General features: G+C 38.4%; 1 protein-coding gene across 1 annotated transcript in view; it reads left to right on the forward strand.

Moving 5' to 3' along the window:
• Positions 1-13668: 13668 nt before the first annotated feature.
• The window catches only part of GABRA1 (gamma-aminobutyric acid type A receptor subunit alpha1), a 40334-nt gene continuing 29810 nt past the window's right edge, over positions 13669-24192 (forward strand). The window contains exons 1-3 of the mRNA XM_086621322.1: positions 13669-13726; positions 16171-16258; positions 19969-20081. Coding sequence (XP_086477448.1) covers positions 13669-13726; positions 16171-16258; positions 19969-20081 — 259 coding nt within the window. The remainder of the gene's footprint in view (positions 13727-16170; positions 16259-19968; positions 20082-24192) is intronic.

A 24192-nucleotide genomic window follows, 5' to 3' on the forward strand; every position in this document is an offset into this window, starting at 1 on the left:
GACTTCCTTGTTACATCGGCTGACTCTTGCCCTCTGAAAGCTTTAGCTTTCCAATTTCTTCCTCCTGCAAAAAACTAATGAGGTCCCTTCTGTACTGCTCCATATTGTCAGTCATTCTTCATTGCAGTGGTCCTTTAAATAGCTCTCCTGTCATACAAGTTGCTCTAAAGGTGTTAACTCGGTATACTGAAATAAATGCATCCATTCACTTTAATTACAAAAACTGTCTCATTTTATAACTCTGTATAATTTATTTGGGTGGATGGTACTCTAAGCTACAATCTTATTTTAACACACAAATTTTTCCAAACAGTATTTTTTTCTGTTCATTGTTGGGAGCAGTACTGTTCACTATATAACAGCAATTATATTACTGTACATCCTTTTTCTATTTTTGTACAGTATTTTGATTAACTCAAAACTTTCAAAAGAAATAAAAAAGGCTAACAGTTGTGAAACTGTATACGTTCTGTTTCTTCATTAAAGATGACAAAGTTAAGCTTCTAATCTTGAGCTTTTGGCACAGGCTATTTCACGTTGACTTTGCACTAGTAAATATGATTATGTCTAAGTATATACATACAATAAATATTCTAGAAGGTATAGTTGAAGAAATTTTATTTTTAAAACCCTTTCTGTCATATTACACATGGAAATGCCAACTTGAGTTTTGTGTCAATCCAAGACTGTTTTTCACTAAAAATTTGTTTTGACTAAGTTTCAAATGTATGCACCTACTCAAGTCCAACGGTTGAAGATGCATACTTGTTTGTAGCACCTAGCCCTATAAAACCTGGTTGAGGTCAAGAACCATTTTAATGAAATGTTCTACTTCTAAACAGCATCATTATCAGATTATTTTCAAGAACAGGTCCTACTCTGACAATAGCTTGTACATGCAGACCATTAATTTGCTGAGGAGTAAGCTATGTTCTTTTTCCTGGTTTGAATTTTTTAAACAAGCTCAGTCACAGTTAGTATTTAAATGGCCAGTGCTTGCTGTATAAAAATTGAAATATATAAATTAAAATACAAGTGAACAGCCTTCTCATTTGTCTTGTAGTAGTTGATTTTTTAGTGATTATTTAGTCAGTCAGAAAGAGACATTATCTCACCATTGATATCAAGTTCTGCCAACAGTTTTTCAGGGGAGGAACCTTTACAGCAATATCCCACACAGTATCGGAGAAGCCTTTTAGAAGTCCTCTAATTTAAAAAGGCAGAGGAAAATACAGTAAGTAGTCTTCATGAATTCAGTGCCACTGCTAACATGCTTAAGAACAGACATTTTCATAGCACTTGTAGACCAGTGCTTAAGAGATGTTTATTGCCAGGTGCTGAAGCTGTTGGGGGATTTGTTTTGTTCAAAGAATCTGAGTACCTTCTTCGATATTTCTAATGAGACAAATGAAAGACGAGAAAAATAAAACCTTCCTCCTCTCAACCCCCATCAGAACATGGGAGAACAGCTCACAGGAGGCTGGCTTTCCAAGTCATGCAAATACATCACTACTTAATCACATAAATGGGTTTACAGAATCGCGCAAGTGTTAACAGACGAAAAGATAGGTAATTCTTTGGCTTTCAAAAATGGCTTTGTATTTTATTCCTGATGATGGTCTGTACTCAAACTGTATTTAAAGCTCTTTATTCTGTTGTCAAATATAAGTCTTGATTCTCAGTACACACTGACACAACTACAATGACTGTGGATGTCGATTCTAGCTCCTTCTAGTCATACCACATGATCTCACAGGATATTCTCCAAAATCCTACTTCTACAGAACGACCTTTTGTCCTACTCTGATAGGGTAAACTGCAAGGTCTGTTTCAGAAGGGAAGTGGGAGTAAGGTGCAGGATAGGCTACAAGACAGTAAATTCCTTGACTTTTTAGAGAGGATGAGCCAACAGTTCCAAGCATTTGACTGCTGGATTAAATAATTATCAAGACAGTCTGAGTTTGTAAAAAGTATTTCTTGTTATTTAAAAAAAAAAAAAAACAAAAAAACTCAGCAAATTAAAAGAATCTTGCCCAAACTGCTCAACCATACTTGCTCAATAAATCTGCACTATTGTTCTCATTTTTCCTAATAATATACATAAAAATGCCAGCATACAGCAGGGAAGGGAAAAGTGAAACAGATACTAGGACCTATTGAAAATCCTATACAATTAATACACTTAGGACAATGAGCAGATATGATGATGCAGACAACACTGACTATTCTACACAGCCAAGGCTTGTTCTCACAGGTAAAAAAAAAAAAGACAGAGCTCCACAGGAACTAGGAGGAAGGTAACATTCTAATCAGAGAAGCACATGCCTGGCATAACCTTACGCAGATATAAGCAAAAATACCCCTAGAAGAATTTCGAAAGTTGGGGCATGGATATTGCCATGCCTAATATCTGTGATATCAGTCCCAAATACACACCAAAAGGTAAAGAAAATTAATAAAAAAAAAATTATGATGAATGTCTAATTATGATAGGCCAGCTTTGCGTTACCAAGTACCATAAACCAGTAGCTGGAGATCTCTAGAGCAAAACAGCTGATGCTGTGGATCAGCACCCTACCTTTATGCATTTTGAGAGAGAGATTTCTAATCTGGCCCCATGGGCTGAATATCCATTAGCTATTGGAGCTTATCAGATACACACCTGGCAACTATTGTCTGACACAGTTTCATTTGTAATGATTTGAATTTCCATGTTCTGAGTCTCCTCTCTAACGTTAGCCAAACTGCAGCAAATAGGAATGGCCAGAGTTGTTTCAAAAAGCCACACAACACAAATAAAACACTAGCATAAATGCATCTTTAACATAACAAGTTGCTAAATAAGGTTGCCTTTGACTCAAGTGCTTTTCCACGGTGGACAGTGTTACTATGAGTAAGTACTCATCAGGTCAGAAGAAGAAATTGATGTTTCACTTATCCCATTTATGAATCTCTATAATGAATATCTTTCGTCAGTATATAAGAAATTCCCAAATGCTTTGCTGAATTCAGGATTAAGATGGTTCCTGGCATCCCTTGGTAGGATGTAATGGGTTTTTCCTAGAGTGCATGGACAATGTCAGCACATGTGCCTGAGTCACAGGGCCACACACAGCTGGGAATACCCCCTCTTTGTTACCCTTAAAGGTGGTAGATGTCTCATGGAATCAAGTCTTCAAGTTTGCTTTTGAAGTATATTCTTATTTTGATTATTTCTCAGCATTTAGACTGCAATAACTTCTAAAATATATGCATTTGTGCTATGCTACCTAGAAAATAAAAACCTTTGAGCTGTAATGGGAAAATCTGAACTACAACCTGTTACCCACTCCTGTGCATAACTACAAGAATATGTTCACAGAAAAGATATCTTAGCATTAGACAGCAGAAATTATTATGCTGGGTGATTGTGTATTTCAAACTCAGGGAAAAACATCTGAGTGGCTTAGGTGACTGATAATTTTTTCTATACTGCTCAATTTCAAGAACAATGAAAACATAAAACAAGAAAAAGTTCATAGAGTAATTCGGGGGGAAAGGATGTGTGAAGAGCACATATTCTGTTCGTGGAAGAAAAAATTAGTAGAAAAATATAGATTTTATACATAATTATTTTCATAAGCGCCCTCGGCTCATTCTCCTAAATGACAACAAAATTTGCAGTTTTGACAGATCTCACTTTATGCAGCAGATATTTTGTGCTAGTGAACTTTCTGCCGTCAGAAGGCTTTCTTTACTTCTTCCTTCCTTTTTACCTCTTTATGGAGAACGGAGTCCAAGGCTGAGCCCTTTCTAGTTGCTGTCTGCCAAGGATCTAGCATTAGGAGGTTTCAATAACTGCAATTTTGTTGACTAACCTGTGTATTTGCAGGCACATGCTGGTTTGCTGTCCCACTTGTTTAGTTTGTACCACTGTCTTTAGAAAAGGGCCTTCACTCTGTCATCCAAGGCAAGGCATACTTTGATGTATTTTAGCTACTAGAGAAAAATCATTATGCACAATCAAGGAAAACACCAGCAGTTTTGCAGTCACAGGGCCACTGACATCCCTAACAGATGAGAGAAGTTCATGACACCACTACAAAGTGATTAAAGGTTTTGCTGCAGACTACTGGTAAGATAAATCTCACATGCCAATTGCTTTATGGCACAGACTTAAGCCATTTCAACATTTAGGCCTCTCAAATTCTTGCTTGAATTATGTATGTTAGTGAATAATACCACTTTTAGTTTGCAACAAGGAAAGCATTTTCACTCCTAACAAATGATCTCAGATACCAATATGGTTGTGTTTTTTTATTCTGAAAAAATAGAAGATATCATCACAGCATCACACCTTGCTAAGTAACCAAATGGTGTTGTGTTGGATATTTTTCTTGAACTCTCAATTGATCAGATACAAATAAGAAACCACAAAAAAAAAACCCAACCCTCCAGAACCGCTACAAAACAGCAGCAATATTCTATAGACCTGACTTGACAATCCTTTATTAAGTTTATGTAACTAAGTTTTAGCTGAATGTTTATTAGTATTGCGTAGTAGAATGAGATATATCCCTATGAAAAAATGATTCATTCCTTTTCAACTAGCTCTTAAAAAGGTAAACTGAGTCATCTTATCACTCTGTTGATGACAAATGGTGTCTACAAGAAAATTTAGGGATCTAATTAATTAGTCACAACTGAAGATGGGTTAGATGAACCCTGCCTTTAATGACCTGCAAAGCAGTTTTACTTTCAATATGAACAGCTGACTGCTTTACTTGCTACCGTACCACGAAATGAGAGAGTCAGACAATGTTCTTGTCTGCCCGTGCTAATAATATCTCTTTGTTCAGAGCCTGTGTGCTCTCATTCACTTCAGGGAGGGTAGCCAGTAGTAATCGAGAAGGTAGTTCCACAACTGCGTCACTGAATTACTCAAAAATACAGAGCTCTCTTCCCCACAGCAGAGCTAACACAAGTGAAAAAGTAGTTTCCCTCCCAGTCACACCAATGACTGCCAGCCTGAATGTTGTTTTAAACTCAATTGCTTTGCTCTTGATCAGCAGTAGTAAAAAAAAAAAACAAAACAAAAAACCTCAACACTCATTTTGATGGGATCACTACTGACTAAAGAGGCACTGTTTCTATGTAGACATATTTCATAACTTTCCTAATTAACAGTTTGAGCACTAAACGAAAAACAAATTAATATTGGTACACAAAACCTCAAAAGAAGGAAAAGTGCACACCAATATCCATGCTACAAAGATTAGATAAACATTAACATCTTTATGAAAGCAGCAAGTAAAGACCATGAATGCTAAACATGGCTTCACATTAGGTTGACTGGCTTTTCCCATATTACCCGAGCAAGCCTAGCCATTTATAGCAATTGCTCAGCTGGTTTAAACAGGGTAGCAGGCAGGGACCAGATCCACAGCTGCTGCATCAACCCAGCTAAACTCAGCACAGCTGTGCCAGTTTACACGTGCTGGGGAGCCAATCCTTACACCTACAAAACTGTTTATGATATTCAACATTAAAAGTTACTGGTTACATTCTAAAAGATCCCTTGGATCATCTTGGATTATCAGAGACCTTCAGAAATGGCATCATTATAGCTCTCCCTTACAATAAAACACACATCTAGATTACAACAGTTTCAATTTAACTAATATTTACTTTCATTGATAATTTCCAGAAAATCTTGATTTTTAGTTGTTTGAGTTTGTGCCTTCATAGCCCAGCAATTATTTCAGCTGCTTTCGAATGAAAACAGTAATTTCCTAATATAATATATAATTTCCTAATATAATATAACCACATATGCAAACTATTGTAAATGCAGACTTCATGTTGCAAAGCTTGGCATATAAACATAACAGTTGGGAGGTGTATTTCCATGAATGAAATAGATGGAACAGGAAACACACTAGAATAAGTACGTTACAGTGAGCAAAAAAAAAAAAAAATTAAAAGTTAATCAAGCAGCTCTCCAATCAACATCAAAATTCAGTTCTGCCTGACTAACACTGGGGGCTCTGCATGGAAATTCAAAACACATAAATCAAGTTTTAATCTGTAACAGCAAAACCAAGCAATATAAACCACAGAAAAAATCAGGAAAAACTCACCTTAGAAGCAAAATGCATAGAAACCAGGAGCCTTGGGCCAGAGCAAAGCTTGTGTCCACCCTGCCCTGCTCTTATATTGCCTGTAAATGTCTGTCACTAACACCTGGGCCTTCAATTGTACCAGCACAGCTGTTCTGGGAGAATTACACAGGTTTTGTCTGTGTAATTTTCAGTAAGTATAAAACCAAACATAACTAATTTTAAAATGGAAGGAAAATGCAGAAGAGTTCTGTTAGTGTCTTTTGGATAAGGACCTTAGAAGAGATGAGTGCAAAAGCTAAGTGTAAAATCACACCATTACAACACCACTTTGTTAATGATTGTCCCAGTGTATTCCTCATCTGTATTTGCTATGCCTGATTACTCTTGGGTTTTTAGCACTAAGCAGGTCAACACAAAAATTAAATTTGAAAATCTGAGTATCACTTAAATGTTTACTCTGCTGTTTCTACAGCAGTCTTCAAACTCTGGAACAGGACAGCGCATGGAAGAGTGCTTTGCCAGCGTACTGCAATTGAGCAAGTCCATCTCCATGCAATAACATCAGCAGTCAGGAAGCATACAATGTGTCCAACAGGAAGATAAAAATCATCTGAAGAGCCTCCTTGTCACCATCTCTAAGAAGTGAGGAAGGCAGTGGAGTAGGAGGAACGGATCAATCAAACACTGTGTGCTTCACAATGGCAGTGAGAACCAGCACCTGACAAGCTCATATGTGTGTCACCTTTGCTTTGCAAACTTTTCCGTGGTTTCTAGACAGTGTTTGCAGGAAAGCTTCAGCTTAGCACTGCACTCACTGAAATCCACAGGAATTTTGGCTAATTGAACTGCACAGGTTGCAATGTTCTCATTCTAAATAAAGGCACCAAGACAGGGAGAGAAATTAAACGTGTCTAGGGTCACCTAAGAGGTCAGCAGGGTATTTGGCTTGCAAAGCAGCAAAATTCAGCCTAGCGTGACACATTTAAGTTCAAGACTATTTATGACCCATGACATTAAGTGGATTCTGAGGGGTTTGGCTGAATAGGTGTGGATTTAAACACGTTTTAAGCATCTCTCTGAATTCAGGCTGAGATATTCTGGCTCTACATCTTTTAGTTCAACCAAAAGCAAATATTTATAGTCGGACACTGGTGAACTGAATTTTTCCCTACTGATTTTTTTCTTCATTTCTTAAAATGTATTTTATTGTTTCTTATCTCTGTAAATATTTATTTTACTTTGCTCATTTTCTTTTCATAGTCATTTATTCTCTTTATCCACAAGTAATAAGTAACAAAGGTTTATTAATGCACTAAACATCGTATTCTCAGATAAATTTTTAAAAGCAAAAAAAGTATCGACCTTCAGGAACATTGAATAATCTAGAACTTCTGCTTACATAGTTTTTTATCCTATCTGATTTTAGGAAAAATCATCATTATGGATCAATACTGTTGCTTAAGAAAATATGAAATTACAGATTATCTCAGTGGTCCGTAGGACTATGAACTATCATTAAGTATATCAAACCAGAAGTCATAATTCTAAGGTCTGAGTCCCAAACAAATCTTTCCTTCCAGGAAAGGCAGTGACCCACAAAATTATTTTCTTATTTTTGAAGGGTAACTGAATGGCATCCACACCAGGATGACAAGAGTACGCTCCTCCCTTTTTGTGGGGAGAGCTTCCTAGTTGCAGAAGGTGTGCTGAATTTATACTAGAAGTGCTATGAAAGCTCCAGAAGGTTGCAGATTTCTAGTTAAGGCTTCACCTTATCAGAAGCAGGGAGTTAGAGCATAGGAGATAAACACATACGGTGTTTGTATTTCATTATTTTATTATTTATTCCATAAATCCAGCTGTTGCAGGAAAAGCCTCCTGAAAAAGATCTTGTCCACGATCACCACTGGATTTACCAGGCTCTTGTAATCCCCACAAGTTCCCGGTTATGACCTTTGTTCTTTTTGGTGGTTTTCATTAATTCCACAGTGGTTTTTTTTTTTTTTTAGAAAACAGATTATTATCCCATTCTTTCTTTCTGACATCAGACAAGAAATCCTATTATTATCTAGGAAAGAATCCTCCATTTCTGGCTTTAAGGATTGAATTTTGTGGTGATGTTTGGCAACAGTGTGGCAAGGCATAATAAATTGTTGTCTCTGTGGATTAGAAAATCTGAGAAACTTGTAAGTAATTGGGTTTTCTGTCTGAAATAAATACTGTATTTGGAGACTTCAAAATTCAAGAGAGAATCACCATCTCTAAGTTTCTGGGCATCAGCTATTCTACATCTTTATTCCATTTTTAATAGCTAAGGGGTTGAAAGAAGTGCCACTTTCAATTTTCAAAACAAATCTGGAAAGAACATTCACATGTCTTTAATGGGCATTGTAGCTCAGATTGGCTCTTTGAAAATAGTGCAACTTAGTTTCATGAAGATTCTCATTTGTACTTCCCTGCAAGTTCTCTTTCTACTAATTTTTTGAAGAGGAAAGAGGCAATGGATAGAACCTTACTATAAAATGAAAGAGACATAATAAGAGTGAACTTTTTTTTATATCATCACTCACCTTTTATAAAAACACTAGCTGACAATTATATGTCCTGTTTTCTTGGCTGTGGCTCTAAATGAGAGGAAAAAAAAAAAGTTAAGCAACTGAATTTCATTTTTTCTATCAAAAGGTCAATAGCTATTCTTCAAGATATTTTTGAAACACATTAAATTAGAAATCAAATTCAAATCATATATTCAACAAAATATTTCTATTTAATCACATGAGCAGTACTTGTAAATAAGAGAGTCCAAAGCTTTGGAGCAGATGGTCTTTCTGTTTTAATTCTTTATCTGATCTGCTGTATGCCAGTAAATCTCTGAGTTTCATTTGCTTTATTCAAATCCCTTAGCTATTCAGGACACATTGTGTCAAAGCATTCTGCTGTGGAATTTCAGTTGTTTTATATATGCTCCTGAACTAAAAGAAAACATATGTGTACTTCGTACACATAAGGAACAACATGATAAAACCCACAACACTGAAAAAAAATTCTTCCCTGGTGACTTACATAAATACTCTGTATATGTGTTATGTATATATATACAAAGAGAGGATGCAGGCACTTCAGAAATAGGCCAGATTTCAAGAAGCGTTTACTAGAAATTCAAAAGCAAAAATAGTTTTAACTACTTTAAAAATCTTTCTCTATGTCAATTTTAATCCATCATTTAATAAATTTATTTTAGCAAAATAGGATTCAGTTGGTTTAACTTCATTGCTACTAATCACTTGTACTAACATCAAGGTTGAAAGCGTTGCACATAGTAGCTGTGCCAAGTTTGTTTGGCTGACTGTTTAGATTTAATAATATTGTTTTTAAAGGATTTAGCCCTACACTACCTTGTAACACAAATGACATAGCCTCTTTTTGAAAACTTTATGGAGTCACAAAGCTGGCTTGAAAAACACTTAGGTCATCTTCACATTTTCATTTTCCAAATGTGATTGTAAAATCATGCAGTGAGATGCAAATCACCTAATAATAAGGCCAAGTGCAGAGTCCTTCACTTGGGGTATAAAAACCCCAAGCATCGCTATAGGCTCGGGGAGGAGTGGCTGGAGAGCTGCCTGGCGGAAAAGGACCTGGGGGTGTTGGTTGACTACCGGCTTGATATGAGCCAGCAGTGTGCCCAGGTGGCCAAAAAGGCCAATGGGATACTGGCGTGTATCAAGAATAGTGTGACCAGCAGGAGCAGGGAGGTGATCCTGCCCCTGTACTCGGCACTGGTGAGGCCGCACCTGGAATATTGTGTCCAGTTTTGGGCCCCTCGCTTTAAGAGAGATATTGAGCTCCTGGAGCGAGTCCAAAGAAGGGCGACTAAACTGATCAAGGGGCTGGAAAATAAAACTTATGAGGAGCGGCTGAGGGAGTTGGGGCTGTTTAGCCTGGAGAAGAGGAGGCTGAGGGGAGACCTGATTACGGCCTATAAATACTTGAGAAAATATGGTGGGGAGTTGGGGGAAGGGCTCTTTACATTAGTGATGGGAGATAGAACAAGAGGAAATGGGTATAAGCTTAGTCAGGGGAGATTCAGGTTGGATGTTAGGAAGTATTTCTTCTCTGAAAGGGTTGTCAGCCACTGGAATAGGCTGCCCAGGGAAGTGGTTGAGTCCCCATCCCTGGATGTGTTTAAGAATAGGGTGGATGAGCTACTTGAGGATATGGTTTAATGGGGATTAGGGATGGTTGGACTCGATGATCTCTAAGGTCTTTTCCAACCTAGAAATCTATGAATCTATGAATCTATGAATAATACTGAGTTACTTGGAGACATTAAGTTCAAATGCATCTTCCCTTTCTCATTTGAACAATTCATTCAAGAATGAAATCATATGACCCTAAGACTCACTGGTAATATACACATTCCTATATATAGCTTGAGATTTTCAAAGATATCCTCTTAAGTTAGGTGCCTGAAATCCATGGATGGACTTATTTGATAAATCCCTTACTCTTAGCGGTGTTTGGATTGTGTCAGCAGAATTTGGATGGGAAAGGGAGAAAGTAAGAATTGCAAGACGTGTATCTCCCACTTAGCATTAGTTCTGTGAAAGAGCATTCCTGTTGGTAACAACAAATTATATTCGTCTTTAAAAGATTAAACGTTTTCTTTTATAGTTGGCTATTTTTCCTTAAAAGACAGTTATTTTGCTACCACAGTCCATCATAAAACAGTTTATTTGTTTGATTGCATCCAAATATTTTTAGCGTTTACTATGGAATGAAATGATAACTGTGATAACAGCCCTTGAAAAGAAAAGAGAAAATCTGGGTTATGTGTGAGCACTGATGGACAGGGATCTCAGCCATGGAGGAAAAATAGTTTTGTCCTACTTTCTGAGCAGATGAGAATTAGAGAGAGAATGAGCAACTTCCAATTTTAGGTCAATATTTTCACCCAGGGAGAACTCAGAAAAACACACCATCCTTTGGTACCCGGCAATTGTGTCCATGGAGGCAAAGATCATCGTGTGTAATCCTTGACATTTTACTAAAATAAAAATAGTTGCAATTGTTTATATACAAATTAAAATAAGTCAAGAAGAGAAAAATAGGATGCGAGGTTATGTCTCATTGGCTCTGAAACTACTTCAGCTGCCCACTGGCTCAGGTTTTAGTCCACAGAGGTACAGGAACCTCTAACCAGTCAGTCATTCATTCTTCAGCCCATCTGTCTGTCTAGCTACCTATATCACAGACATACACATGCAGCAAACGTACTCATAATTTCTTTATTCATGAGAAAGGAAGGGGAAAATGAAATACTGGAGCTATGTTGAACATTTATTTATTTTTGCAAACATGTACTATTCATCCAGAAAAAATAGTTTAAGGTCATTTTAGGTAATATAACTAATTCCCTAGTGACAGGGCAAGGAACCTCAGTGGTCTTACAGCCACTCAGTGCTCATGTACTTTGATAAAAATCCCTTGTGCTGTTTTTGTAAACTCAGCTGAGGACCTCAACTTACTTGTTGCTTAAGTAAAACTCTGGCATACTTCAGTGCAAGAATAAAAACATAGTAAATTATGTTAGCTGAGAGGAAATGAAGATTGAAACATTGCATATTCAGCAAATACCTCTAGCCACAAAGAGTGTGTCTATGTGCTAGTGATTTGAAAAGTCACTACTTATAATTCCCTTGGGAATTCAGTAGGTTTTTCTGCTCCCTACTTTTCCGTGCACTGCTAACAACCTTTAGTCAAAATGAGATGAACTACATTGGAAATGCCAGGAAGCTAAGCAAAAAGTCCACTGCAAGTCTTTAAAATAACCTGTGGCTATTTAATGCTGATCATGACTGGGTGAACTTGGTGCACTAGGGGACTTTGATAAACAAAATTTCTATTTTCCTTGTGCTTAGGGAAATCATTGCAGCGTTTAGACTGTTATAAGTCAGGCACTTATCCAAAATGACTGCCACCTTGGAAGTTACTGCCAGCCTTAGCTGTGAATGTCATTGGTTTGTTGGGTCACATTGAGTCCTTCTCATGCTGTTACAAAGACAAACAATTCACGTATTTCATAAGAGTGTGTAGAATGTGCAATATTTGATTTAAAATGCTGGATGAAGCTTGCAACAGATAGTTTAACTGTAACACACAGGATACCCATTCAGGTTGCCTCTAACAAAATGTATGGATTTTACCTCCCTTGGAAAAACATCACAGGAGAGAACAGAAATTTGATCGGCAACGGCATTGAAAGGGGAAGAGGGAAAGTAGACAGTATTTGAAATCCAGCAGGTGCATACGATACAAGGATTTTTCCCACCCCATGAAAGCTGGTAGTGCTTTACAAGTAACACCTATCCTTGACTGAGGAGTTCATTTTATCTTTGCACTAAACAGAGCCAAGCAAGCTGACCATGCTGTGCTTGTGGCAGCGAGCAGCGTCTGGCATTTCTGCAGAAGGCTTGGAGCTGACGAAAGGTGCCTTGAGCTAGAGCCACGACAACCTGTGGTGGGCAGGTGAGGGGCTGCGTGCCGCTCTCCGGGCACACCCGCCGCCCCTCCGCCCCTCCCGCATCCAACTTTCTCCGTGTTTCTCCGCGGAAGTACCAGCACCCGCTGAGCTCGCCCAGTTTGCTCACGCCCCAGGAGAGGACGGTGGCTGGGGGCGGTTACACTGACGTTAACTTCAAGCAGAACTGTGCCCCTCGGTGACCACGGGTGGGCCAGGGCCGGGCCACCACGCGTGTCCCGGGGGGACAGCCGGGAGCGCCTCTCCCGCCGCGGGCACCGAGCCGGGCGCGGCCGCCGCAGGCTCCGGCGGGGCGCTGGGGCTGGCCCGGCTTTAGTGCCCGGCGGGGCACCGGGGGGGCAGAGCCGGCGCTTGGTCCCCGGCGGCCCCGTGAGAGAGTGGCGCAGCAGGGGCAGGGGGGCCGGGAGCCCCCGAGCGCAGCCCCCGGCGGAGCTCCGGGGCCGCTCCGGGCAAACGTGGCACCTGCCGGTAACGGGCGTGTGAAAGTGCGGGAGAGCCACCGGGTCCCGGAGCTGGTTTCCTAAGGGTCTCGCCCAAAATGCTTGTTCCCTGGGTTTAATTAGGATGGCACAGCATCTGCGTCCCCGGCTGGCTACATCCATAGGTACCGCCTGGTCTCTATAGGTACATACAGTCTATAGGCACACACGTAGTGCTGCATCCTCCACATCTCTGGCTAGCCTTCATTCATATTTATGCCGTGATTAAATATTTGATCAAAGGTTGAACGCTAACGCAGATGGGTTACATTTTCAATGTACGACCCTTAAATAGACTGTTTTGTAAACTGCAAGTGTCTAAAGATTCTCGGTGCAGCCCCCCCCAGCCGGGCAGCCTCCCCCCCCCCCCCCCCCCCAGTAATAATAATGCTGCAGATTGTAGAAGGATTGGAGTCTGCAGCCAGAGAGAAAGAGATTAGGGCGAGAGCACTGGAAGTTAAATTGTGCTGCATATAAAAAATGGGCGGATTGGTCTCTAGATGAGAGCTTGGTACCACCTTCCTTTCTAAAATAAAATCTCTCTGGCATGAAGTCACAGCCTATTTCACATCCGGTTTACCCTGGGACGTATTACTACTGTCTTGGTAAAGAGAAAGCTTTTGTTGTGTAGCGGCGGTCGGAATATTGGGAAGAGAAATCAGGGTGCTAAACCCGGAGGAGCGGAGCAGCGGCGGCGCCGGCGATGGCCGAGGCGGAGTGAGCGGCGGAGCCGGAGCCGCGCAGCCTCCGCGCGGCGCGGGCGGGAGGGCACCCCCGGCAGAGCCGGTCAGCGGCGGCGCGGACCCGTGCCCGAGGGGCTCCCGGTAAGGGCGGCGGAGCGCTCGCGCACACCCGCACACCCGCGCGCACCCGCGCCCCTCCGGGCGCTCCCGGCTGCGGGCACCGCGTCCAGGCGCGCAGGCGGCTCCTCGCCTCTCCTCGCTCTCCGCAGGTACCGCCGGGTCGGTGTGATTTTTCCCTCTCCCTCCAGCTTGAAAATCCGCAGCGATCGATGGGCATTTTAATTTATCTTATTTATTTATTTTTTTAGCGGGGACTGATTTCCACCGGTCGCTTGGAAAAGGTTTTTTGGGTTTGGGGTTTTGTGTTTTTTTTTTTTTTTTTTTTTTTTTTCCGCCGAGGGAGGCGGTGGGAGGGGTGGCTTTCTCAGGGTGAGGGGGAAATACAAAGTTGAAATGCCGGGAGGAAAACAAGTCTCAATTTGCGCTTCAGAAATGGGCAAATCTCTCACCGGGGGTCTAAAATGCATCAAAATGCCCCCTTTCCCCTCCTCATTATTATTTTTTTTTTTTTTACTCCAGTGGGAGCTGCTGAAATTCTCCCATAAGCGTGGCTCTTTCTCCCATTTTGAATGGGAAAACCAGAGATGGTTTCGCAGGCGGTGTGGGCTGGGGGAGGCCGGGGTCTGGGGGCTGCTGGCATTTAACGCTCCTTGGAACTCTTTGTTAACATTTGCTTTTTCCAGCTGCAAGAAACTTTCCTTCTCCAGGATTTATAGTGCCTGTATGGGTTTATTGAAGCGGGGGGTGCTGATGGGGGGGGGGGGGGGGGCGGGAGTGGAGTTCAACAGATCAAGATAGTTCAGAATAATCCACTTTCCGTTCTCTATCCTGAGGAGCCTTTTGCAAAGGCAGAAGTTGGCAGGACCAGGAGAAGGCGATTTTTGAAGCCACAGATGTTGCGTTTCCCTTTGTAAGGAGGCTGATCACAGGGCAAGTTAAGATGCAGTCTTGTCCCTGAAGATCTTTATCCACGCTTTCCTGCCACATCCAGCTCCTTCCTATCCAGTTAGATTAGCTCAGCCTCATTCAATGCTTATCTGCCGATCATTTGCCTATAAACGCATTAATTATATCTCATTGCTTACATACTGCTTTGTAATGATATTTTATTGATTTAAATTGTCCCTGAGAGTGTGCAGTGAATTGGGGGAGCTTTATTTAAAGGTACCACAACATTTCCACGTACAGTGCTTCATTTTCTCAGGCATTTAAAAAAACTACAATTCACTGTTGGGCAAAAATACAGGCTTCACGTTTTGTTGCCCTTATTTAATGTAATGACTAACAATCGACTGGATTCCAGCACACAGTATCTGGATATGTACAGGGACCTGCAGCATTTCCTGGGCGATCAGTTGAATCTGGAACACCGATTCCACAACTATCAGCTAACTTTGTATTTTATGGATTATTAGAAAGCGAAAGAAAGCTTCTGAGTTGTGTTACTTTTTGCTCAAAGGTAAACTGAGAGTAACTCAGCGAAGTCTGGAGAGAGGACAGCAGACATTTGGAGAGGAGAAGGCTGCTAATGCAAAAATCAGGGACTGGTAGAGATTTAGGAGATGGTGTGTAGGTTGTCAGCACATGGTTTGATTATGAATTGTGCCCTTCAGCCTAACAAAAATATTAGTGTGCATACGTAGCAGCAGATCACAGAGTCAGAATCTGATCATTTTACTCCTTCTTTGATGCTAATATTTCAGGGAAGAGGAGAACAGTAATATCTGCAGAAGAAAGTTGCTTCCATCACATCAAAGAAAAGCAGTGGCTGTCAGGGAAGCACCGCTCCCCTCAGTCACACCACCACACACTGACATTCCCTCCAAGAGGTTTGGAAGGACTCGGGCTGGTTCCAGTCAAAAAACAATTACACTTGGTTGTCTGGAAATGTTATGGAGGCACCTTGTCACATTTTCAACACAGGAGAAAACTGAGTAAGAATTGCCACAGAGTTTAGGGACAGCAGCTTTAACTCATAATTGTTTTTGCTAAAGTTCAAGAATAATGCAAACAAGAATACACCCTTACCATAAAATAAATCCCACCCTAAGCCTCTGTGACTAAAAGTAGAAGGTAAACAGGAGAACAGCCAAGGCCATGCTCCCTTATTCAGAATGACATGAGCAACAGTATTGTGAGGTCATTGCCTGACATCAAATAATTATGCAAAAGTTTCCAAAATGAGACATGTTTTTCCACAGTACCTGTTTTAATGTAGAGGACGTTGATGATTATTTTCTTTCTAGTTTCAGAGCCCATCATGAAGAGACTCCTGGTGCTTTGTGACTGCCTCTGGGCCTGGAGCCTCCTTCTGAATGCATTGACTGAAAGAAGGTGGGGAGATATTTTTTTAATGCACCAACATATTTTAGGAACCTTTAATTTAGTAAAGCAGCATAAGACAAATACTGCATGGGCTGCGCTACTGCTAAGTGCATTGGGGGAAATTAATCCCTGTTCAAATCCTAGCTAAATCTAACTAAGGGAAGACTGAAAGAAAACTACAATTTGTTTTCATAACAATTCAATTTTGTGAAGAAAAAAAAGGAAAAGCTTTCGGAAACAAATTGAAACTAAACTACCTCTTAAACACCTGTGCCATCCTTTCTACTCATTGTATAATGACTGCTCAGAAATACAAGTTTCTTTAGAAAGGAAAAAAAAGTGCAATTAAGTTTTTTTTAAATTTCATTTAAGTGCTATTTAGTAACTTTATTGTCCCTGCAAGCAGAGGCAAAACTTTCACTTTTTGGTGGGTCAGGATTGTGTCCTAACTTGGCTGGTTTTGCAAATTCAAAGTAGACCTTCCTGGTGAAGGGAAATTGCTTGAATGAAGAAGAATTTGTAAGCTCAAACCCCGTAACAGTTAATGTTTGAAAGACCATGCTGCACTGAATGTTTGTGGAAAATACGTTGAAACCATAATCTAAAAACAGCATTAGTATTAAGAGCAATTTGTAATCATACAACATCTCATCTAACAACTAGCAGGTTAACTAAAGACTATAAAACAGTTGGGAGTATACTTGAAGTACTCTCTGCAATTGAAAATTCAGCAAAGGTATTTAAGAAGATTCACAGATATATTTCTGTATTTTAAAAATATTAATGTGTTGTCAATAATGCTACCTAATTACCAAAAAGCAGTAGAAATTTCATATTGTTAGTAGTGATCCCTAGAAGATGTATTTATTGCTTGATCTCCATAGTGCATTCACAGCTCTAGATAAACTTATCTGCTGGCTACTTGGAAGATTTTAAATAGAGTGGAGTGGTGGGCAAAGGTTCTTCTGCCCAAGTGTTTCCTCAAAAAAAAAAAAAAAAAGCAGGTGATTCAATTGCTATATTGAATAAACATGACATTTCAGAAGAAATACCTTTATTTTGATAATATATTGACAGGTGAGATTTGAAGTACTCATGAAGTACTTCATCTTGCCTAGACAATTTTGTGAAAACATGTTTATTATATAGATATGTGTACCTATATTTATATCTATAATGTATGCATGTGCATTTTTAAAGTGAGAATTAAAACGCACTGGACCAGTGTTTAAATTATATGGTGTGTCACTATTATAATGACCTGTAGATGGAGTCAGTGCACAGTTTTTTATTATACGGTGGTTTAATATGAAAACACAATCACATACAGTCACTTTTTCCTCAAAATGTATGCACCTTACATGAAATATATCTGTTTCTAAAGCCATTTTGTCATAGTAACTTCCCTTGCCTTTTCTTCTGGAGTGCTGTTAATCCTTTATGATAAAGAACAATTGATGAATTAGATAAAGTGTCTGTGATACAGAAAGACACAGTCTTTCCATATAATTCTTCTTATCATAAAAAAAAAAACAGCATTAGGACTATCTTAATATGTGTGCTTTGAATGAAAAGTCACAGTCCCTCTGGAGTTGCAGTACTTTTCATGTACACAAATTTTCACATTCTTCCTGTTGTGACCATACGCCAGTTACAACCAGCCCTAACGGTGCTTTTTACCTCTGATAAAATGGTGGGAAGAACAGGTAAGGGTACTGACAAATGTGACACCCCGAATGGAAGCGGTGTATTGGACTGTGTCCTTTCCAACTGCGCTGCCACTAGTCCATCTTTCTGACGCCTCTTCCGCAAACATACTCATTTATTTACCACTACAGTTTCTGAAGTGTATTTATATCCTTCTGCTACCTTAATCCCAATGACCTTCTGCTATCCTTGAGATATGTATGTACGACAGCTTGTTTACTGACAATGAGTGTTAATATAAAATTTAACCCCATGAAAAGTCTGGTGTTGCAATTCTACATAAGGCGTACGCGGAACGATCCTTCAAAATATAACGCTCACTGGAGACTGCAGGAGGACTTGTTATTTGGTAACATACAGGAAGCATAAAAGAAAAAAAAATATGAATGTGACTTAAAATGCAACTTTAGGTATGAAAAATAAATATAAATCAACTTATTTTTTAATTAAGTTAAATAATATGCTATGGCTAGAGGAAATTCGTAGTATTTTTAAAAACTGTTAGAGATTTTGTTGTCTTCTTTAGAAACAGTGATTTATATGCATTAAAAAATCCCTGAAAATTGTCACATCCTATTGAAATAAAAGTTAGTAAAACTTCTATGAGTGTCAGTTCTAAAACTCATTTAAATTTATAGTGTTACTTATTCAAACCTGTACTGCAAAATAACTTGGAAGCATTTCCAGAGTACCTATATTCAGGTTATCTTTCCTCCTTCTCTCTGTATTTGATATGAGTGGAATATACGTGTGGGATACATAAAAGATGTTTGAATGATGCAGCTTGCAGAAAATAATTTCATAGGTATTTTAACAGAACCAGATCTTTTCATGAAACAGTATATTCCTCAAAAGATGGTCTTTGCTGGTTAGAGCAGGAGCAACTGGCATAGCACCGAGACCTGCATATCGCCGTAGCCGTATGGATAACAAGCTGCCCAATAGAAGAAGCACTTTTGTGACTAGTCCCGATTCTGACAGAAGTTTTTGGCACTGCCCTGTTCAGTAGCAATGCACGCGACAAAATGATGTTTTGCAAAGCAGTGTTTTTTACTTTCAGTCATGATGACTACACATGTTTATAATGGAAGTCTTCCCAGCAACAAATGAAAAAAACCCACTGGGTTTGGCTTTAAGACAACTGTAATCTGTGATTAAGGGAATCATCTATGACAGGGTATTTGGTAAAGGTTTCAGATTGAAGAAAAAGGTTGATTCTGATGTCATCTACAGCAGACAGAAACCACTAAGCCCTGATTTGTATTGATGGAAGAAAGATTTTGGTAGCAGAGTTCAAAGAGCTAAATTTCATCCTTGTTCAAGCAAGGAACTTTGGCTGACTTAGAGATACGCATTAGGGATCTGTAAGTGAAGCTTTATAGACATGAGAGATTTCCCTATCAACAGATGGTTTTGTTACACATTTGTAAGGAAAAGTTGGAAGTATTTGTCTAAATCTAATTGCTAAAGGAAAATGGGAAATAAAATAAATCAAAATTATATATTGACCTATGAAAATGCACACTCATTTGATTTACTTCTATATTCATATAGAAGACATCTCTGTATTTTTTATCTTTGTTTTAGCATTTATTTTCAGTACTTAAGTGTCAGTGTTTTAAATTATTGTATCTTTCTTTGTATGCAAACACTTTATAACTATTACAAATTAAACACATTATCTTTTGCTGAAAAATGAGACTTTTACTGAGGAATACATATTAGAATATTATAACCATTACTGAATAATGAGATAAACATGAAAGAACTGAGCTCTGTTTGCTCACCATTTATAGAGAGGCACTGGTTTTCTACAATTTCACAAAAAATGTACAATTTAGGAAGAAAATGTTTAAGTGAAAGAACCCTATAAAGCACTACAATCTTGTCTTAGGGAGGAGATTTTGTGACCATAGATGAGTATAAGGAAGATTAAACAGATTTTGAAATTATTGTTTTGTAAGGTTATTGGTGGATTACTGTTCTTCAGTGTTAACTGTTCTGTATTTCAGCTATGGACAAACCTCTTCACAAGATGAACTTAAAGACAACACCACAGTATTTACAAGAATATTGGATCGTCTGCTGGATGGTTATGATAATCGCTTGAGACCAGGACTAGGAGGTGTGTTGTATTATAATTTTCAAGGTTATATATTAGATAAAAATCAGCTAAAACAATGTTAATTTTGCATGATATACCTGGTTTAATTCTCTTTATATATACATACTAAATAATGCTGATACGCAATATCAATTTTTTTTAAATGTCATGCCTTCTCTGTCTTTCACATACTCAGTTTTCTGACACATATATCCAAAAGAAGAAAATGGTTCACAATTCAAGAAGACCTCTGAATACGTATTAAAACTTTATAAAGAATAAAAGATAATAAAATATGACCTGTGACCTGGCAAGTGACAAGTTTATGAATCAGGCCTAAAAACCACATCTATCTATGACTATCTTCATAAAAGGATTTGGTTTTAAAAGTGAAAGCATCAATCAACTTTAGCATAAAAGTCTCAGAGAAGTTTATAAGATTTTTTTTCTACTTAGGTATGTCAGGATTTGTTTCTGTAACATTTTGTCTTCACAGCTTGGTAAAAATGTCTTTCTTCTTCTGCTCTTGATGCTGAATCCGTAAAAAGGTATAAAACCACACAGCAATCACATCTTTATAAAAATGTTGTTACAAAGCCTAGTCTTTATCAGCATTCCTACGTTCACTCTTTTGATTTTTTCTACTGTGACACGACCCTAGAATTGGGTCTTAAAAGCTCGTTATTCACAAACGCGCAAGTTCTAAACATACAAGGACAAATCTGTTCTTTTCAGTGCGTGGAAAGGTTGGGTTCACTTCTTTCAGATGTGGTTTTTTTTTTTCTTTTTCTTTTTCCTTTTGGATACTTCAGGTAAAAAACCAAAGCAACCCAGCCCATAAAGTATAGTTCAACCTGTTCTTACATAATAGCTCTCAGAGAACTTGATTATAAGGAGAACAGGGTTTTACATTGAGAATTCTTACACCACCTCCTGCAGATGAAATGGAAGTTGATCAAGAGTAAGCTTATTCTGTGGTTTGAGGCTACCATCTTGCAACAGTTCTTGAATTGTGAGCCAGCTTCTTAAATGATTTGACTTCACTGAATTCAAGGAATGGCTAAAGATCAAATTCTGTTTATAAAGTGTTAATTAACACATTCAAAAATGGCTTGGTTTTTAAATCTTTGTGTGTACTTTCAGATAACACACAACAAAGTAAGAGTCGCTTTTTACTTTTATCTACCAGTAGTTTTGCCTGTTTACTTGTAAACCCTTGGAGTAGTGTAGAAATAAACACTCCTTAATCTTCGATTAATGCAACTGTACAATTCAGTCAGCCATTGTATCACAGTAAATAAACAGCAGAGAAGGCAATAAATAAACTGAGCTCTATAAACCGTGTAGATTCTGGTACATGTCTACAAGAAAAATCTGAGCACATGATGAATTCTGATATGAGTTTTGTAGCTATTATGATTTGTTTGATAGTTACTAGAAGAGCAAACAACGGCAGACACAGGGAAAGGATTTTCTCCGATTCTCTGGATTGCAATTTAGAGAACTAAGCACATAGTACAGAGTGTTACGTATATGTGTTTATATGTATGTTTCTGAAGCCAGACTTGAAGGGTGCACTGGGAGAACAGGTCAGCGTACCTCATGAAAAGATCACTCAGTCCAGTTAAAATTTACTCCTTTCAGAAAGACTGTTTAATGTAACTGCTTCTATAGGAGGAAATGAGTCTCTTCACGAACTTTAATAGCCATTTGCATCACTATCAGTTAAAAATAAAAATGAGCTGAGCACAGGAAATATGGGGTGGAGGGAATGCAGGACTGGAGTAGTTTCTCTAACCCTTGGTTAGAAAAGTTTAAATAATCTTTGCATCCCTCCTTTTTGGAACTGTGTTGCACGTTCCTGCCTGTAGCCAAGAACCTCAAATATCACAATTTCCCCGTTGCTCAGTACATTATAGTTTCACGGTGTCAGTTCAGCAGAGTAAATTTAATTTATCTGTTATATTTGTCAGCTTTGAATACTAGAAATAAGATTACTAGGCTTTTAAAATATCCCACCTCTAATGAAATTGTGGGCAGTAAATGAATGTTTAAAATCAAATGTAGTAAGAAGTAGCTTTACTCTTTTCACTATTGAATAATGCTTTATTCAACAGACATAAATTATAGATTTCAAAAAATAGAGACAAATGTCTAAGCCAATGTTTTCGATTCTGGTACCAATTTATAATGAAGAGTTTGCTCAGGAATTTTGAAATTCATCTCTGCAAAACCTTCCTGCTGAGGTATCTAAATATAAGCTAAGAACCTCTAGATGACTCAATTTTGACACATTTGATTTAGACACTTTGTATAATGGGGAAATTTGTCCTGAAACGTGGATATAAAAATATCCAATGAGAAATCTAAATCAATGTATCAAATACAGCACTGTTTTTGTAGTTGGAATTTCAATAGCTTTCCATTATAGAATAATCTGTTGCTGGAAATTTTGAAATGTGTATGGAAGAGCCGTCGTTTCATTTTTTTTCCCAACATCAGTGATAGCTTCTTCTTAAATATTTCAGTTAGAACGTGATTTTTATCTACTTTTTAGAGAAAGTTAAGAAAGCTACCAATATAACGTCGTTTTTAGATACATAGAATTAGGTCTAAAACTCATTCATTCCATATTAGCTGTGATGTAGCTATGGGAATTTAAGAGACCCGAGACTCTCATACGTATATGTTATGTTGACAAATTTTATGCCGTTAGGCGCAATTTAAATCTGTGCCACTGATCACCCTATAGCACTCTTCGGATTATCCAGAAATTGTTGGTCCTGTTCTTTCAATGCTTTCTGAGAAACAGTAGATGAAGTACAACATTGCGTGGTACAGTTACTGTCTTCTACAGAAAGGGGCGTATTGCAGAAAACTCCCTGCTTATCCCTGTACAACCTCGCCTTCTGTAGTGCAGTTTTTCAAACACATACACCTACAGAAAAGAGAATTCTGCGCATGAACAGAAACAGAAAAGAGAATCAAGTTCTCTCTTTCTCACCTAGGGAAGAAAAGGTAGATGACAGAGTTTCTTCAGTCAGTTTATTTGTTTCTCCTTCCTTCTGTTCATGTGTATGCATGAAGAATTCAGTGACAAAAAGGTATGTTTACTGAAAAATTGTAATGAATTGCAAAAGGGGTTTGATCTTTACCTTGATCTTGCTCTACTCACTTACAGGAGTAATTTCCCCCTTTTTAAAACAAACGCCGTGCTATTTCTCAATACTAAATTTGCAAACTTCCTATTAGTGTAGTGAACAGTTTCATTATTTGGTAGAAACATCCTGGTGAGGCAGATGAGGCACCATGAAGCCGGGAAAAAGCTCCTGGAGAGATCTCATTACCAAGATACATTGTTGGAGCTATACTATACATTAATTGGAAAACCAGGTTAAAAAGTGGAGCATTAAGATACTAAAAAATTTAGAGCTGCTGAATTTTGAAACACTTCTTCAGCATGTATGAAATCAGTGCTAGATTAATATTAAGTCCTCCCTGTCTTTTTTTTAGACCTTCTTTTGAGGTATCACTTCAAAAGGAAAAGTAAAAACCACATATGCTCCATGAAGAGTATGGGAATGAAAATTATTATTCATCAGATAACCCAGTAAGACCATATCTGAAATTAAGTGAGCAGCTCTGAGCATTTCACTGTTAAACAAAGTAGGAATTATTTCTCACTAATGAAAATATAAAAAAATAGAGTAGGTGACCCAGGGGGAAAAATTACAGTGACTGAATGTGCTCGGTATTTAAAAAATGGCATTGTGGCTAAAATTAATCTGATTTTCCTTTAAAAGAAACATGCAGCACTATGTTATGCATTGGCACATTTGCACCTCTTATCAATAATTATTGATACAAATTATGTAATTTGGATGTTTGCCTCCTTCATATGTGGGCGTAGTCACTTAGTCAGACATTGCTAGGAAATAGCATCTGTTGTACCCATCCATAAACATGGACAAATAACTACATTTACAGTTATTTATGCCTGGAAAATAGAACTTTCAAAACAAATGTAAAAATGTTCTGAATCACACTAGAGGACACCTATTAACTCTATGAGAGGATAATAATTTACAAAAAGCAAGGAGGAGGAATTTCAAAGAGTAACATATTGAAGCTG

Source organism: Tauraco erythrolophus, chromosome 16 (assembly GCF_009769465.1).
Source record: "Tauraco erythrolophus isolate bTauEry1 chromosome 16, bTauEry1.pri, whole genome shotgun sequence".
In the NCBI taxonomy this organism is placed as follows: Eukaryota; Metazoa; Chordata; class Aves; order Musophagiformes; family Musophagidae; genus Tauraco; species Tauraco erythrolophus.